This window comes from Bufo bufo, chromosome 4 (genome assembly GCF_905171765.1).
Source record: "Bufo bufo chromosome 4, aBufBuf1.1, whole genome shotgun sequence".
In the NCBI taxonomy this organism is placed as follows: Eukaryota; Metazoa; Chordata; class Amphibia; order Anura; family Bufonidae; genus Bufo; species Bufo bufo.
Window position 1 is genome coordinate 369,226,625 of NC_053392.1, and position 18,636 is coordinate 369,245,260.

At 38.7% G+C, this 18,636-nt stretch overlaps 1 protein-coding gene across 2 annotated transcripts in view; it reads left to right on the forward strand.

The window, feature by feature from the left end:
• The window catches only part of LAMA2 (laminin subunit alpha 2), a 1,085,231-nt gene that overhangs the window by 972,434 nt on the left and 94,161 nt on the right, over positions 1 to 18,636 (forward strand). For both annotated transcript variants that reach the window (XM_040429125.1, XM_040429126.1), the window contains exons 44-46: positions 10,131 to 10,285; positions 13,933 to 14,076; positions 16,682 to 16,815. In XM_040429125.1, coding sequence (XP_040285059.1) covers positions 10,131 to 10,285; positions 13,933 to 14,076; positions 16,682 to 16,815 — 433 coding nt within the window. The remainder of the gene's footprint in view (positions 1 to 10,130; positions 10,286 to 13,932; positions 14,077 to 16,681; positions 16,816 to 18,636) is intronic.

Genomic DNA, 18,636 nt, shown 5'->3' on the forward strand with positions numbered 1-18,636 from the left:
CACTTCGCAGAATTTCAATCAGGAATTCGATTTATTGGTCACATTTTATTTCATAGTGACGCGTTTCAGCACCAGTGTGCTTTCTTCAGACTATATACAAACATCTCACATGCAATCTTTAAATAGGCAAATGAAATACAGAGGAACTGACATCATCAGCAAGACTCCTCCCCCTCATTGACGATAATGGCCATATAATGAAAAGTATATAGTGGGATGTTATCCAATTCATTTGGTAATCAATTCTGCTAGGAAAAAAAAGAAAATACATTTATAGACTATAAACAAGCAGGATACATCAAAGGAAGCTAGACACATTGTATTCACGATTGAGGCCCCTGGGTTCCATCGTTTGTAAACGATGGATCCAGTAGGCCTCTCTTTTTAGTAGTAATTTATTTCTGTCACCTCCACGATGGGGTAACGAAACACCCTCAATAATTTGATACCGTAGTTGTGCAATATTATGCTTTTTTTCGTGAAAATGGAGGGTTATTGGAAGCGGTAAATTACCTTTTCTGATAGTAGATTTGTGCTTACTCAGTCTGTCCTTCGTTCTCATTGAGGTTTCCCCCACATATAATAATCCACATGGACACTTAAGAATGTAAATCACAAATCTACTATCACATGTAAATGTACCCCTTATCGAAATCCTTTCACCTGAATGTGGATGAGAAAAACATGGGCCCTTATTGACACTAGAGCAATTCACATAGTTGAGACAGGGAAGACAATGTATATTGTCTTTTTTCTATTCTATTACTGCCCACATCCGCCCGAACTATTTTATGTCTGATATTATCGGCACGTTTATAACACATCATAGGTGGTCTCTGAAACTCACCTATCTGTGGGTAGGATTTAGATAAAATGTGCCAATGTTGATTAACAATAGTCCTCAGGTGTTGGGTCCATGGGTGGTATTTAACCACTAAAGGGATCCTTGTCTCCTTTTTATTTTTAGCCACCTGTGTAATGTCAACCTTATCTCGCTGTGCCTTCAATAACTCCAGGGGGTAGCCTCTCTCTCTAAATTTATGAGTCATGTCATCTAATCTTTTTTGACATGTGTCTGTATTACTAACAATACGTTTCACCCTTTGATATTGAGAATAGGGAATAGATTGTTTAATAGATGCTGGTTGACTACTAGAGAAGGCCAGCAAACTATTTCTGTCAGTGTTCTTAGTGAATAAATCTGTCTGTACCTTACCATCTGTCCCAAGGAAAGTTTCATATACAACATAATTTACCTGTGGAAGAGAAACATGCCCTTGATCACTTGTTAGATGAAAAATCTCTAATATTTAAACCCGCTGATAAGGGGGCAGGGTAGGGGGGGGGGCTATTGTTGTTTTAGATAAAGAATATTATGCCACTGAAATCCTGCAACAATTACAGGACAGTAGTACATACCAAATATTACAAAATGACCCTGTTTATCGCATGAAAGAGATTCTACAAAAGGTGGTCGATGAAGCTAAAGAGAGTGGAGTTGTGGATACCAAGTTCTCATTAATCAACATCCGATTACTCCTGTGTTCTATACTTTGCCGAAAGTGCATAAGTCACTTATTAATCCTCCTGGTCGCCCCATTGTGGTGTCTACAAACACCATTCTCTCGTCTCCTGCCATTCATCTTGAGAAGGTATTAACACCTTTAACTCAACAAGCACCGTCATATATACGTGATACCAGCCATTTTCTGTCAGGAATTGGCTCACTTCAGGTGGATGAAGGCTGCATACTTGTCACTCTTGACGTGTGCAGTCTTTATACGTCAATTATACACGAGAAGGGTATTAGAGCAGTCGCGGGTCTCTTAGACACAAGCACATATAAAAAAAAAGAGAAAGATTTTTTCCTGAAACTTTTGAGAATAGTACTTGATCAAAATTTTTTGTTTCAAGACTCCTTTTATCAGCAGTGCCGTGGGACCGCGATAGGATCGAATGTCGCACCGCCATACGCAAATACATATATGGCGTATTTTGAGAGCCAATTCGTCTATTCTAATTTATTGTATCAGCAACATTGTATATTTTGGCGTCGATTTATCGATGATATTTTTTGCGTATGGCGAGGCGACGTACGATTCCCCCCGGAATTTATCATGTATTTAGATTCCATCTGGGAGGAGCTGAAATTTACAGTACACCAAGATATGGATAGGATCTCATTTCTAGACACTTGGGTGATCAAGGGGACAGATGGTAAGGTACAGACAGATTTATTCACTAAGAACACTGACAGAAATAGTTTGCTGGCCTTCTCTAGTAGTCATCCAGCATCCATAAAACAATCTATTCCCTATTCTCAATATCAAAGGGTGAAACGTATTTTTAGTAATACAGACACATGTCAAAAAAGATTAGATGACATGACTCATAAATTTAGAGAGAGAGGCTACCCCCTGGAGTTATTGAAGGCACAGTGAGATAAGGTTGACATTACACAGGTGGCTAAAAATAAAAAGGAGACAAGGATCCCTTTAGTGGTTAAATACCACCCATGGACCCAACGCCTGAGGACTATTGTTAATCAACATTGGCACATTTTATCTAAATCCTACCCACAGATAGGTGAGTTTCAGAGACCACCTATGATGTGTTATAAACGTGCCGATAATATCAGAGATAAAATAGTTCGGGCGGATGTGGGCAGTAATAGAATAGAAAAAAGACAAAGCACCTTGTCTTCCCCTAGACAAGGTACATTTCCCTGTCTCAACTCTGTGAATTGCTCTAGTGTCATTAAGGGCCCATGTTTTTCTCATCTACATTCAGGTGAAAGGATTTCGATAAGGGGCACATTTACATTTGATAGTAGATTTGTGATTTACATTCTTAAGTGTCCATGTAGATTATTATATGTGGGGGAAACCTCAATGAGAACGAAGGACGGACTGAGTAAGCACAAATCTACTATCAGAAAAGGTAATTCACTGCTTCCAATACCCCTTCATTTTCACGAAAAAAAGCATAATATTGCACAACTACGGTATCAAATTATTCAGGGTGTTTTGTTTCCCCGTCGTGGAGGTGACAGTAATAAATTGCTACTAAAAAGAGAGGCCTACTGGATCCATTGTTTACAGACGATGGAACCCAGGGGTCTCAATCGTGAATACAATGTGTCTAGCTTCCTTTGATGTATCCTGCTTGTTTATAGTCTATAAATGTATTTTCTTTTTTTTCCTAGCGGAATTGATTACCAAATGAATTGGATAACATCCCACTATATACTTTTCATTATATGGCCATTATCGTCAATGAGGGGGAGGAGTCTTGCTGATGATGTCAGTTCCTCTGTATTTCATTTGCCTATTTAAAGATTGCATGTGAGATGTTTGTATATAGTCTGAAGAAAGCACACTGGTGCTGAAACGCGTCACTATGAAATAATATGTGACCAATAAATCGAATTCCTGATTAAAATTCTGCGAAGTGCCGGTCTTTTTGCTACATTGTTTCATCGGACGCCAATTCATTGACACGTGCACGGCAACTTCAAAAAGGTAGTGCCGACCTGTTATCTATTGAAGCTATTTAGTGGGCTGTGACATCACTGCTGATTGGCATGCATGGCATTATGGGTGATCCCACCTTTCCACAGTTCCTTTCTCCATGTCCTCACACGTGCAGCAGCCATTTTAGGAAAAAATGTGATTTGTTACCACGAAGCAAGAGGAAATTCAGCTTCGGTGCAAATCGAATTTTTTCGTCAGCTTCGATTCGCTCATCTCTAATTATTATGAGTCCCGAACATTCATGAGACCCTTGCTCTTCCCACCAACCTGCTGCTGATTCAGTTGGAAAAAACTGTCACAGGCATGTGGTCAGGGACAGCTGGGAGCTCATGAGTATGGGGAGTCATTGGCATGTGCTGGAACCTAGCAGCATAAAACTGGTGACAGATTCCCTTTAAACTGTAAATTCTCAACAACCACTCTAAATGAGCTAGCCAGGGAAAGTTTTCTGTGAATCGATAAAGAAAAATTGAAAGCATCAGGAAATCTTAATGTGGATAGAAAAGCTTTTTTATATTTCCTTGAATAGAAGTTTTGCTCTATAGCTGGAAACTGAATAATTCAATGTTCTTCTTTTTAAATAAGAACATTTATTCTATGAATATGGCTTCACTCAGAATCTGTTAGACTAATACTAAGAAATTCAACCTCAGCTATACTTTTACCATCTTTTAGTTGATGTATTTTGTTAGTGCTATACCATTTACATTCCTGATACCTCTTATTTAAGCTACTAATTATGGAACCATTTGCTGTGTGAAAAAGATATACCAATGCATGCTAAATGCATGCCAAAATGACACTCTTTTTGGCATATGTTGTGCCCATTAACAAAGAAAAGCATTGCAAAAACATCACTTTTTTTATTGTAGACATTTATGTCTCATATAAACCTAGTTTCTGTACATGTTATATATTTATATTTAGAATTTTTTTAACTATTCAACTGATATTTACTTTTTTATTAGTTCCCTTAGGGGACTTGAACCTGCTTTTAGTTTGACATAGATTTCTCACATAGATTTTCTTTTCATATACATTTTTCTGGCTATACCACACTATTACTTTTCTGGCGTGATGCACACCATCATTTTAACTATGTAAATAAAAAAAATAAAAAACAACACTGCTTTCCAAGGTAATTTTCACTTTTTTGTCTTAATCCTATTATCTGGTGGGCTTCTGTTTTTCCTTTCAAATGAGATAACCCAACACCTACATCTCCCAGAATGCATTGCAATCAGCTCTTGTTAACCCTTTCCTCTCCTGCAAAGAAAATAGACACTCACTCATACCACCAGGGATTCAACTAGCCATGATGGCTAACCTCCAGCACTCTACCTGTGGTAAAACTACAACTCCAAAGATGCACAAATGCTTGGCTGTTCTCAGAACTCCACAGAAATGAATGGAGCATGCTGGGAGTCGTAGATTCACCACAGCTGGAGTAGCCATCACTGAACTATAGCATTATGGTATGTAAAGCTCCCCTCACCCTCCACCCCCCTCCACACACACACACACACACACACACTAACTAATTTTCTTCTCCATTATCTTGGGAGAGATATAGCTGTATATTTCTATGAATTTAGAAGCAGGCATAAATAAATGAAAGGTTTCTGGGCCGCTTTGCCTGCTTTATAAGATCACTACACCAGTAGAGATGGCCTTGCAATTCGCCCGGCGGTCGTTTCGCGGCGAACTTTGCTCGTTCGTGGTTCACCGAACAAGCGAATATATGGCGATGTCCGCCGGCGCCATATTCTTTTGCATTGTGCCAATTTTTAACCCATGACAGATCCATCAGGTGGGACAGGACAGCCAATTGAGACGCTTCAGCACATGGACACACCCCCTACCCTATAAATAAACCCGATCTGGCAGCCATTTTACATTCAGTTTTTTGCCAGTGTAGGGAGAGGTTGCTGTGTGGAGCAGAGACAGACTGTTAGGGACACAAAACGCTAGCTAATAGGGCCACAAAAGTCCTTTTAAGGGTTGGTATAGGTGTTCCATCGATAGGTGTGATATACTTATAATATACTTTCTAACATAGAAAGTATATTATAGTGCATTTGTATTGTGCAGCAGTTATGTGCGGTTCTCCTGCGATACTGCAGCTATACAGAGGGACAAACACTATTGGAATAACTAATTGCACCTGTTGTGATATACCAGTTGCCCCCCCCCAAAAAAAAAAAAAAATGAGGGGTGTGATATACCTATAATATACATTCTTACATAGAAAGTATATTATAGTGCATTTGTATTGTGCAGCAGTTGTGTGCGGTTCTGCTGAGATACCGCAGCTAGATAGAGGGACAAACGCTATTTGAAGTAACTAATTGCAAGTGGTGTGATATACCTGTTGCCCCAAGAAAAACTGATTAAGGGGTGCGATATTCCTGCTTCCACAAAATATTGATTAAGGAGTTTGATATACCTGCTTCCACAAAATACTGATTGCGGGGTGTGATACACCGGCTTCCACAAAATATTCATTGAGACCTGCGATACACCAGCTTCCACAAAATATTTATTAAGGGGTTTGATATACCAGCTTCCAGCAAATACTCATTAAGGGGTTCTATATACCTGCTTTCACAAAATACTGATAGAGGGGATAGATATACTGGCTTTCAGTGAGTGTCCTGTCCAAAAGGGGGGATCGTGACCGATAAGCGCACTCGCCTAGCTCACGACAGTGTGGACTACCTCACATTTCTATAAGTGAATGATGCATGGATCTCTGAGGAATTCAACACCTGTGATGACCATGTTTAATTGAATTTCCTCATGCCAGCACACACATATACACCACCACCCAGAACAAAGAATGGTCCCTGTCTTAAGTAAATACAGCGGCATAAAAGGCCTTTTCTGTCCGGTGAATGCCTAATGTGTGGGGCCTGTACTCCACTGGCCTGCAGTAAAATTGATATCCATTAACCGTCTAATATACCTCCAGCCACATAATCACTTGATCTTTTCTGTACGGTGAATGCTTGATTGTTGGGGCCTCGGAGGAATTCAACACCTGTGATGACCACGTGTTATTGAATTTCACCTATTATCATTTGGTGTTTATTCAAGAGGGGGGATTTCTTTAGCCAATTTTATATTTTTAGTTCTTTTAAAAATATGTATTTGACATGTATTTGTACTGGCCTACAGTGAAATTGTTATCCAATGACCATCTAATATACCTCCAGCCACATAATCACTTGATCCTTTCTGTCAGGTGAATGCCTAATGTTTGGAGCCCGTACTCCACTGGCCTGCAGTAAAATTGATATCCAATGACCGTCTAATATACCTCCAGCCACATAATCACTTGATCTTTTCGGTACAGTGAATGCCTAATGTTTGGGGCCTGTACTCCAGTGGGTTACAGTAAAATTGTTATTCAGTGACCGCATAATGTACATCGAGCCACATAATCACAATTTCTTCTATGTCAGATGAATGCCTAATTTTTAGGGCCTGTACTTCCGTGGCGTAAAATAAATTTTTTCTAGGCTCCAGCAGGGCATATTTTTGACAATTTCCCTTTAAGACGCATAAAAATGGCCCATAATTAAAATAGATATTTTTTGTGGGAATTTTTGTCATTGATCCCCCTCTAATATGTCACTGTCCATGTTGTGGGACTATTTGTGCACTTCTAGTAAGTATTTGGTGGCTGCAAATATGACCTGAAGGTTTTTCAGGTTCGCCTGCCATTAAAGTGAATCGCGTTCGCGAATCATCCTGGCCGATGTCGTCCATCACTATACACCAGCACTGAGAGGAAAGGAGCAGGGAAGATACTGAGCATGTTAGTCCACCACAGAATGCAGGAGAAGGTGGGCCTGAAGGATAAACAGCAGGGGACAATACCAGAGAGGCAAATATTATGTACATAAAAACCATACAATATTCTTATTGCATGTAAACTATAATAATACTTCATTCGGAATGCCTTATTTGTTTTATAGTACTTTTTGTGTGATAGCCCCTTTAAACATGTTTTCAGTAGGAGGTGTTACATTAAAGTAGAATACTGTGGCTCAGATTACTGTGGTAAGATTTAATTTGACATCCAGTCTTTTTTTCCTCACTCAATCAGCTTGAGGGCTCATGCACATGAATATAGTCTTGGTCTGCATCTGTTTAGCATTTTTTGCGGGTCGGATGCGGACCCATCCACTTCAATAGGGCCGCAAAAGATGCGGACAGCACATGTCCGTTCTCTGGCCCACACAAAAAAATAGAACATGTCCCATTCCTAAGATGTCCGTTTTATGGACCATGATAGAACAGTTCTAAAGAGGCCAGGATTCACCATTCCGCAAAATGAGGAAGGCACACAGCCGGTATTCGTGTTTTCCGGATCCGAAGTTTGCAAACTGCAAAAACGGCTATGACCATGTGCATGAGCCCTTACTCATTAAAAAGTAAAAATATCATACAAGGAACATTGACTATGGGCTACGGTTTATCAAGCAGTAATGACATTGTTTTGCACTTAATTGTACATAGAGGGTCCTGGATGAAACACAAGTTCATTTAAAAAAAAGGCTAGTGTCATTCTCAATGCTGGTAATGCATAGTTTTTATCTTTTCATGCAATGTGTCCAAACAAGTAAGGGGAAAAAAGTGTTTTTCGATGAAATTAACATTACATTTGCTATATGCTACATGGATTTGTATCAATTCTTCCAATTTACTCTGTGCTAGGAGTGATAATAACAGGAAATGATGCTGTAGCAGAGCATAATAGATCTTTAGATAAAGCATTTCACACCACATCAGTATCTAAATTGCAAATCAAGTTCATTTTTGTTCTCATGAAAGAGAAATTTTGCTGTTTCTGCTGCTTCAACCTGAGTTATTACACTTTTTAATCGCTTGTTTTGAAGCTGTGTGTCTTGGTACAGTAGGCCAAAGTGACACACAGAGATGCAAATGGGAGCAAGGCTCAAAATATCTATGAAAAATAAGATATAACCATTAAAGGATCCTCACGCAAGTAGCATATTTCAAAAGCTGTCACATACGCTGCTTTACTTTTAGTTTCCACTGTGTTAGGCCTCATGCACACGACCGTTGTGTGCATCCGCGGCCGTTGTTCCGTTTTCCGTCTTTTTTCGTGGACCCATTGACTTTCAATGGGTCCGTGGAAAAATCAGCAAATGCACCGTTTGGCTTCCGTGTCCGTGATCCGTTTTTCCAGTCCGTGAAAAAAATATGACCTGTCCTATTTTTTTCACAGACAACGGTTCACGGACCCATTCAAGTCAATGGGTCCGTGAAAAATCATGGATGCACACAAGATAGTCATCCGCGTCCGTGATCCATGTCCGTTTTTCCTATCATTTTCAATGCAAACTTGACTTAGTTTTTTTTTTCACTTTTCATGTCCGTGGATCCTCCAAAAATCAAGGAAGACCCACGGATGAAAAAACGGACACGGATCACGGAACAACGGAAACCATTTTTGCGGACCGCAAAAAAAAAACATCCGTGTGCATGAGGCCTTAGGCCTCATGCACACGACCGTTGTTTTGGTCCACATCCGAGCCACCTTTTTTTTGCACCTTGGATACGGACCCATTCACTTTATTGGGGCCGCAAAAGATGCGGACAGAACACACAGCCCCGCAAATAAAAAAAATAGAACATGTCCTATTCTTGTCTCTTTTGTGTACAAGAATATGAATTTCTATCATAGGATGGGATGTTCCGTTCCACAAAATGCGGAACACACATGGCTGGCATCTGTGTTTAGGAATGGTGAGAATTGTGGCTGAAACAACGTCAAATCCACACCAAAACTGCATAAAAACGGCACAAAAACATAATAAATAGTGCAGGTTTGTTTGCGGTTTTTGTGTGCTTTTTGTGCAGATTTTTTGCAAATGTTCTGTACACAGATCTGCACTGTATCTGAATTGTTTGACTAAAAATGATCACTAAAATTAGAGGCAGGGATGGCTTTACCTATTGGCACAGAAAGACTGTGCCTATAGTCTGCCTCTGGGAGTCTAAAAATGGAAAGCACAAAAGCATCCTACTACTAAAGTACAGTTATGTTCAAAAATCCAAGAGTCTGAGATCCAGGGTTTGTGTTCTGTAAAAGCACATTAGCAACTTTCGTATCTGAAGAAGCCACAAGATAGGAAAAATAGGACCAAAAGTTTAGTGAAATTGATTTTCACTAGACATATGGCTACAGTTCTTCTGAGTTATATGTCAGGAATATCAATGTATACCTCCGACGTAATACCATACCAAACTTTTTTTACAGTGTCACACTGTATAGGAAGGTAGTCCTACACTTGTTTAGCCTTCATCTGGTGAATGATGGCTTATGGCTACATTTGGTGCATGTGCCAATGCTGAATGTAGAGTAAATGTGAACAGACCCTTTGAACTTTATTATCCTGAAAATATCATTGTATGTTCTAACACATTTTATAAAGTGGAAGATTTCTAAAATAGTTTTCTAATATAAGAGGTAGTCTATTGTGTTCTAAGCACTTAATATTCTAACTCCATGCAATGTTTCAAAGTAGCTGTATGAACTTTAATTTTTCATTTGATGTGCTACAGTTACAGATGCTGGCGAAAGAGTAAAGCTGCTCGAAAAAGAGGCTGATCGTTTATTGGATAAACTAAAACCTATTAAGGAGCTTCAGGATAACCTGGGCAAAAATATCTCTCAGATCAAGGAGCTGATAAATCAAGCACGCAAACAAGCTAATTCTGTAAGTCTATTAAATCGCAGTACATTCAGTTGAAAGAATTGTGTTGTGTAGTGCTTCAATGATTAGAAATTAGCAGCTGGTTCTGGTTAGTATGGACATAGGTAAAAACCGTGTATCAATAAACCAGTGTATTTTTTAAGCTGATGGAACATGGCCAGGGGTGGCCAACCTTACAAACACAAAGAGTCAAATTAAAAAACGTATGACTCCCAGGAGCCACAAGATATACATTTACACACGAGTCACTGTATTTTTCGCCCTACAAGATGCACCTAGGTTTTAACAAAGAAAAATAAGAAAAAATAATATTTTTCATCTGATCTGAGGTCTGATAAAAATATTTTTTTATTATTTTTTATTAGCAGAGAAAAATTTTTTTCAAAATTATTTTTCATCAGACCTCATATCAGATCCCCAATCCTCATCTGACCTAAAATAAGATCCCCAAACCTCGTCAGACCTCCAAATTAGACCCCCAATGCTCGGATCAGACAACACAAATCAGTCTCCCAGTACCAGACCCTCAGTGCTCAAATCTCCCCCCTCCAATGCTCAGATCTCCCCCCTTCTCAGATCTGACCCCCCATGCTCAGACCTGACCAACCCATGCTCAAACAAGGTCCCCCATGCTCAGATCAGGACCACCCCCATGCTCAGATCAGGACCATCGCCATGCTCAGATCAGGACCCCCCCCCCCCATGCTCAGATCAGGACCTCTCATGCTCAGATCAGACCCCCATGCTTAGATCTATAATTTTAAAAAATCCCTTCCCTCTCCTGATCAGGCGCTGGACTCCTGCTACTCTGCAGGTCTGACACGCTCTCCACTGTGACCTGTTGAGCACAACGTCAGGTCATAGTGCGTGTCTCCACGTATTACGGTCTCGCACTGTGTGCATTAGGACGTAGTGGAGAGTGAGCTGGAGCTGCAAAGTAGCGACAGTGTCCAATCAGGAAAAGAGATCTGAGCATGGGGTGGAGAGTGATCCGGCCTGACTGTTTCCCGGCTCTACAGCTAGAGCAGCACTTGAAGAAGCAAAGAGCCGCATGCGGCTCAAGAGCCACGGGTTGGCCACCCCTGGAACATGCCATGACACTACAATGTGCCAAAATCAATCACATTCATAGAGTTTCCTCAGGGTAGTGAAATAAATGTATGATTATTGCCATTTCCAGTGTTTTGCAGCCACTAATTATTATATAAGATCAATAGCTGTGGCATATATACAGTGTCGTTAAGCGTACCTGTCATACACTAGATAGATGTAAGTGCTGATGGGGCAGAGAAGTGATCCTTGAAACGACCCACTGGAAATTAGTATTTTTTTTATTTAGTAAGTTGAAATAAACACTGTCCATACCTTCTTCTTTGCTGGATCTGGTAACTCATCATGGTCCTTTGGTTTTATGATGTTTTGGGCATGAGGTTCACAAGATCATTATGAAGTGCAAAGACTCTAAAGATTCTGTAATGGGCATCTGGAAAAGGAAAAAAATGGGGGGAATATTATGATTCTTAAATATTTTTAGACCTATATCTGGTGAGTTCATGAAATAATGCTGACCCATCAGGATCAGAGAAATCAATGTGAGGCACCAGGAGACATGGCAATACTCATGGTCAAGATACAGGCTGAGGTCAGGGCAGGCAGCAAGTGTCAAAGTCCAGGAATCCAGCAGCAGTCAGTACATAGGAACAAAGAGGTTATAGCTATTTTGGCAAAGTACTGCAGAACTGGACCTGAAGATCAGGTAATGAGTTCATTAGTCAGAAGCTGGACAGCAGAACACACAGCAAGAAGAGAAGGGTGTAACCCCCGCAGAACTGAAACAGAGTAGAGATATAATGAAATAAGCACCTATTCACTCATACACACAAGACAGACAGACATACGGTGAGCGAAGTGGCAGATAAAGGCTGCCAGCGTAATGATGGATAGGTAATTAGATAGAGATAGATAGATAGATTTGATTTAATTGCAACATTACCAATCACAGGCATGTGTGTATTAAGCACATTTTTAACACTATCCTGCTCTGGCAGCAAAGGTGTTAATAATTATGCTTTGTATAATGAATCATAAACGACTCATGAAATAAATTATTTCAAATATATATTTTTTTTTTATTTCTCCCAAGGGCATTTTACTGTGTCTGAAGTAATGGAACCTCATCTTTCATGGTTTATAATGTCATCCTGTCACTGTAAATTATATTATTTCCAGTTACAGTATTCGTATCCTCGCCTCGCATAGCCAATATAAATTATCCTAGGCAATATTTTATTTTCGTTATTTTCCCAATTTATTTGATATTACCTCCTAATTATTCTGATAAGTTTTAAACATGTATTTTCTTACATCAATCCTCTTGGTTTTAATTTTCTATGTCAACCATTCCAATCAATTAATTTTCATTCATGTATGTTCAAGGTATTTCCACCTGTAGCATATTTCTGACTTGATTAAAGAGCCTTCCATATTAAATGCACATCTTTGAAATTGCACTTTGTGTGGTCTGAAAGTTGCATGCTTTCTTTAATTCGATATTATATAAGCAGCAATATCTATATTGGAGGAAGTGCTGAATACTTTTTAGTGCAGAATTAGTCTGTGCAGACCATATACTGCAACTGAGGAAATAATACATGCAGTACTTACAGACTATATAGAAAAATATTAGTTTGCTGGATTTTCTATATAAATTTGCTAGATAATTCAGATATTTTAAAGCAATACACTACAGACATCCTATACATTTATATATGGTTTTACATTGCCAAAATCCTCTTTCATGTTGGCCTATGTTTGTCTCAGAAATTACAACTTGAGCGTCTCAGTATATCTAGTGAAAAGCAGGGAAGGCACATTTAGGGTGGGTTCACATCAGCGTTATGTATTCCGTTATGGCTTTCCGTTATAACATGGTTATAACGGAAAATAAGAGAATCCATAAGACGGAAGTCAAAACGGAAGCCTTTAAGAGGCATTCCATTTTGATACTTCATAATATAAGTCTACGGGAAGCATAACGGATACAGTATGCAGGAGTCCAGTCCTGCATAACGGAAACCAGGACGGATCAGTTATGCTGCCCATAGACTTGTATTATGACAGAATGCAAAATGGAAGCCTTTAAAAGGCATTCCATATTGTTTTCCGTCATAATAGAAGTCTATGGGACTCATAACGGATCCGTCTGGTTCCTGTTATGCAGAACCGACAAAAAAGTCCTGTCGACAGGACTATGTTTTCCGTCTTGCATAATGGGAACCAGATGGATCCGTTATGATTCCCATAGACTTCTATTATGACGGATCAAAACGGAATGCCTCTTAAAGTCTTTCGTTTTGACTTCTGGATTCTGTTCATTTCCGTTATAACCATGTTATAACGGAAAGCCATAACGGAATACATAACGCTGATGTGAACCCACCCTTTCTTGCATAGTCTCTCTGCTGGGTGCCACTTCAAAGCACCTTTCAGGCATCTGGATATGATTTCAGTGCGAAACTCTTATAAATTTTACAAATCCTTAGAAAAAAGTACTAAAAATGAGTTACTTTGATCAATATTCTTGCAGTTAAAGGATACATGTCGATGTAAATTAGTTCCTGTAATGCTCAACTTGTTGTTTGTGCTTGCAGATCAAAGTTTCGGTGTCATCTGGAGGGGACTGCATTCGTACTTATAAACCTGACATTAAGAAAGGCAGATATAACACCATCATTTTAAATGTAAAAACAAGTACTCCTGACAATCTTCTGTTCTATCTCGGGAGCAACAAATTTGTAAGTAATGATAGTGTTGATATGTAGCACTCTTTAACTTGATGCTTAACACGTTAAACACACAGAGAAGACTAAAAGTTTTGTGGTAAAAGATTCAAAATAATGTTAATTTTTTTATTTTTCTTTCCTGCTCATTTTGAACTTAGGAGTCCAGTGGGGGGTCTTATCTACTGATTGCTTTATCTTAATGTAAACTATGTAAACTTTATGTAAACTTATATAAGGAAGGTTGTCAATCACTGATATGATGACCATCTGGACCCCCTAGACCCAGAATAAGCAGGGATTAGAATAAATTAATTCTAAATTTTGCTGACTGTTTTCTCTCAGAACTATAAATCAATCTGCTCAGCTCCTCCTGCTCTACAACAGACTACCCAGAGATCAGATGCCATGTTCATTGTGACAGATTTCCTATGAGTACATAATACCAGGATATCATATTTTATAGCTTGATTTTATTTTTTTATTTATCCTTTCTTCGTCACAAGTTGTTTCATAAAATAAGCCATAGTGCGTCATCTGTCATTGACTCTTGCAGAGTGCCCACCATCAGCATGAGTGTCTGATGTTTTCATGTGTTTCCAGGGTCCCTTCAGAAACAAAAACTCTGCAACCTGGAATCATACATGTCCTCCAACTCAACTTTTCACAGGTTCAACAAAATTCCTACTGCCCCCCTTCCCCCTCAGATTTGTCTCCTAAGAGGCATTCAGGTGCCACTGGTACCTTAATTGTGCTTCCTAGAGAAAAATCCTAAAGAAAATCAGTATTCGTGAAAGCAGTTAAATCTATCTTATAAGGCTACTTTCACACTAGCGTTTTTGCTGGGTCCATCAGGGATCAGCAAAATTGCTTCTGTTACTGATAATACAACCATCTGCATCTGTTATGAATGGATCTGGTTGTATTATCTTTAACATAGCAATGATGGATCCGTCATGAACACCATTGAAAGTCAATGGGGGACGGATCCATTTTCTATTGTGTCAGAGAAAACGCATCCATCCCCATTGGCTTCCATTGTGAGTCATGACGGATTCGTCTTGCTCGGCAGCACATCGCTTGCAGCGTTATTCTGTTCGCGATGGGGACGCAACCAAACAGAATGGAATACATTCTGGAGCACTCCGTTTTATTCAGTTCAGTTTTGTCCCCATTGACAATAAGTGGGGAGAAAATGGAAGCATTTTCCCCCGCTATTGAGATCCTATGACGGATCCGAATAGCGGAAAGGAAAAGCGCAGATGTGAAAGTAGCCTAAGATGTTTAATGAAATTACAGGAAAATTACATCAATGGTTCTTCTCCCACAATTCTGTGCTGGGACATCAATGCTCAAAGGAATATAAAACATAATACTGCTTTAAGTTATAAATCAGTTAAAATAACTGATAGGATGAAATACGTAATATACAATCTGCCTTATTTAGAAAGACATGTACATCTTTCTCGTAAGCCAGAAATCAGCACCACAAGTTTCCGATTTTTTAGAATTTTGATTCCATCTAAAGAGTTAAATGTCTCCAATCAGTGTTATCTCCAGTCACAGAAATTAGCCCGTGCCTCTGCTAGTTGAAACAGCAGAGACCTGGTGACTATGGCACCTGCTGCGACATAGTGGGTGCCATATTTTAAACCCCTCTTTCCATCGTACATGTATGGCACTGAGAAGGGGTTAAATCCATTTACAAGAAAACAGATAACCATTTTTATATACATTTTGGATTTTCTAAAATTCTTACTTTTATACAATATGAAGTTATATGCTTACTCTGGTCATTCTGAGTCATTCTGCCCCTAATGCTATATTTATCATATCACATTTGTTTAGAAATGAAATAAACTAAAATAATGTATTGTATATCCCACATATATAGTGTTAAGCAAATCAAAGTGGAATTCGGTCCAAATTTCCGGAAAAATAAAATTTGCCACAAATCCGGATTTCTTGGCACATCGTGGTAACGAATAAATGTTTCCTGAAATGGCAGTAACAAAAAATAAAAAAAATACTCACCTCATCCATTTGATCGCGGAGAGGCCATCGCGACCATCTTTATTGAAGAAATTCTCGCACGCTCTGATATGTTACGTTACCAAGTCATCACGCTGGGAGGGCACACACTCTGATATGTTACATCACCAAGTCATCACAGTGGGACCGCGCCCACCCAGCGTGATGAGGTGGTGACATCATCACATCAGTGTGCACAAGAATTGGCACATTTTCTTCAATAAAGATGGCTGCGACGGCCAAATGGATGAGGTGAGCATACATTTTTTTTGTTTTAACCCCTGATTAACCCCCTGATAGGCTGAATGTGACTCTCAGACTCTCCATACAATGGAATGTGATTTGTTATGAAGTAATTCGTAGCAAATAGAATTTCTTAGCGAATTTTGGCAAAGTAGCTGAATCGAATTTTTGAAAACTTTGCTCATCAATACTATATATACATATATATATATATATTCGAATTTTTTAAATCTTTGCTCATTAATACTATAAATATATATATATATATATTCCACATAGTATCTTAGTTTTGCATATTCACAAGTAGTATGATTGAATTAACATTGTATGTTGTTGCTCTTTGTAGACTGACTTCCTAGCAATTGAAATGAGGAAAGGCAAGGTGAACTTCTTATGGGATGTAGGATCAGGAGTTGGCCGAGTTGAATATCCTAACTTAGACATCAATGATGATTCTTGGTATAGAGTTGAAGCTTCACGGTAAGTATAGTAAATAAAATATTAGCATTAAATAATAAATATTAGAACTAGTACTTGCAGATCTGAGAAATGCAAATGGTGATAATGTACAGGTTTGAACACTAGATTTCTATATACACTCTTCAACATTGAAATTGCGACACCCAGAAGGAAAAGTCCTGGAATTATGTAAATCACAGGATTGATAGACATATAAATGATATACAATTGGTAAAAACAAATGGAAGCAAAACATTTCAATTAAGTCAGTATCGAGTATGAGTACAACACACAGAAATACAGTACATGTACTTACACACCTTGTCATGCTATCAATGAAATTGCTAATGGTTGTCTGAGGAATGTACTTGGGCACACAAATCATCAAGATCTGCTGGTGGCAGTTCCCTTTGCAGTTGCCGACCAATGACAGCCCAGATATCCTAGATAGGACCCTACAGATCACAAGCAAAGGGGCTCTGTGTCCCATTGTATGGGATCGAGCATGCGCCATGCCGCTCTATTCATTCTTATGCCAGATATAGCCAAGTTCTAGGCACCAGTCAATATAAAGGGTGTCCAGGAGTTAAAAAAGAAGAGCAACCAAACTGATAATGGTGCATGGAGCATCTTAGTTATGGTATGAGGAAAGATTAGGGATTACATTTATTTAGTAGTGAGAAAAGATGTCAATTAGTGCTTCAGACAGAAATTTCTAGGACAGTAAGTGGATACTGTATCTGACAGCAACCACTGTCAGCCATATTATCTAGCTTTCTTTTTGCTGTTTTGTTCTGTCACTTGGTCACACTGAGAGTCCTTCCTCCCTGCCTCTGCTTCAGGACTCAACGTTCAATAATAGTCATAGAACCCACTCAACCCGCAGCATATACATGACATGCATATATATTGTGTAGAGTAAGCGAGATGTGATAGACCGGAGTATTCAATCTGATGTATGGTATAGCATACCATATATAAAACTTTATCTTTAATAAATTGTAATATATTGGTCATAACTAATGGAAGTAGGTAGTTTCTATTTGAATTTAATTTCTAGTTTAAATAACTGAAAATACTGTATGTTGAAGTCCTTTCTTGTAAAAAAAAGAAGTAACTTTTATTAGTCAACAGTTGTTCAGACCATGGAGGAATTTATGTAGCTCTGCACTATAAAATTCTTGCTCCAAAATGTTGCCAAATAGGGAATTGTAACTTTTTAGGCTTATCTGTGCAAAACATTTTTGTGATAGTTTGGATTTTTACACTCCAGTGAAAAGTGAGTGGGAAAATTAGCCTGTCAGTTGATTAACTGAGACTGAGGTCTGATTAACATGGGGGTTATTAACATGGAGGCCTGATTAATATGGGGGTCATTAACATGGAAGTCTGATCTGAGGTCTGATTAATATGACGTCGTTAACATGGAGGTCTGATCTGAGGTCTGATTTATATGGGGGTCATTAGCATGGAGGTCTGATTTGAGGTTAGATTAATATGGTGGCTTATTAATATAAAGGTATGAATAGGAGCCTTATTAACATTGGGGGGATAATCTGAGGTCTGATTGGGGGTCTTAGTAACATCTTCTTATTATCATTGGTGGTCTGTTCTGAGGTCTGATTAACATTGGGATCTGAGCTGAGCTGTGATAAAAAATATATTTTTCTTATTTTCCTCCTCTAAAACCTAGGTGTGTCTTATAGAGTGAAAAATATGCTATATTACAGTGTGAACTGAAATAAATATAAATCTAAACTACAACTACATCCCCATTAAAAAAATTGTGCATATGTCCCAAGGTTATTAAAAAAATACCATACTTTATTAGGATAATTGAAA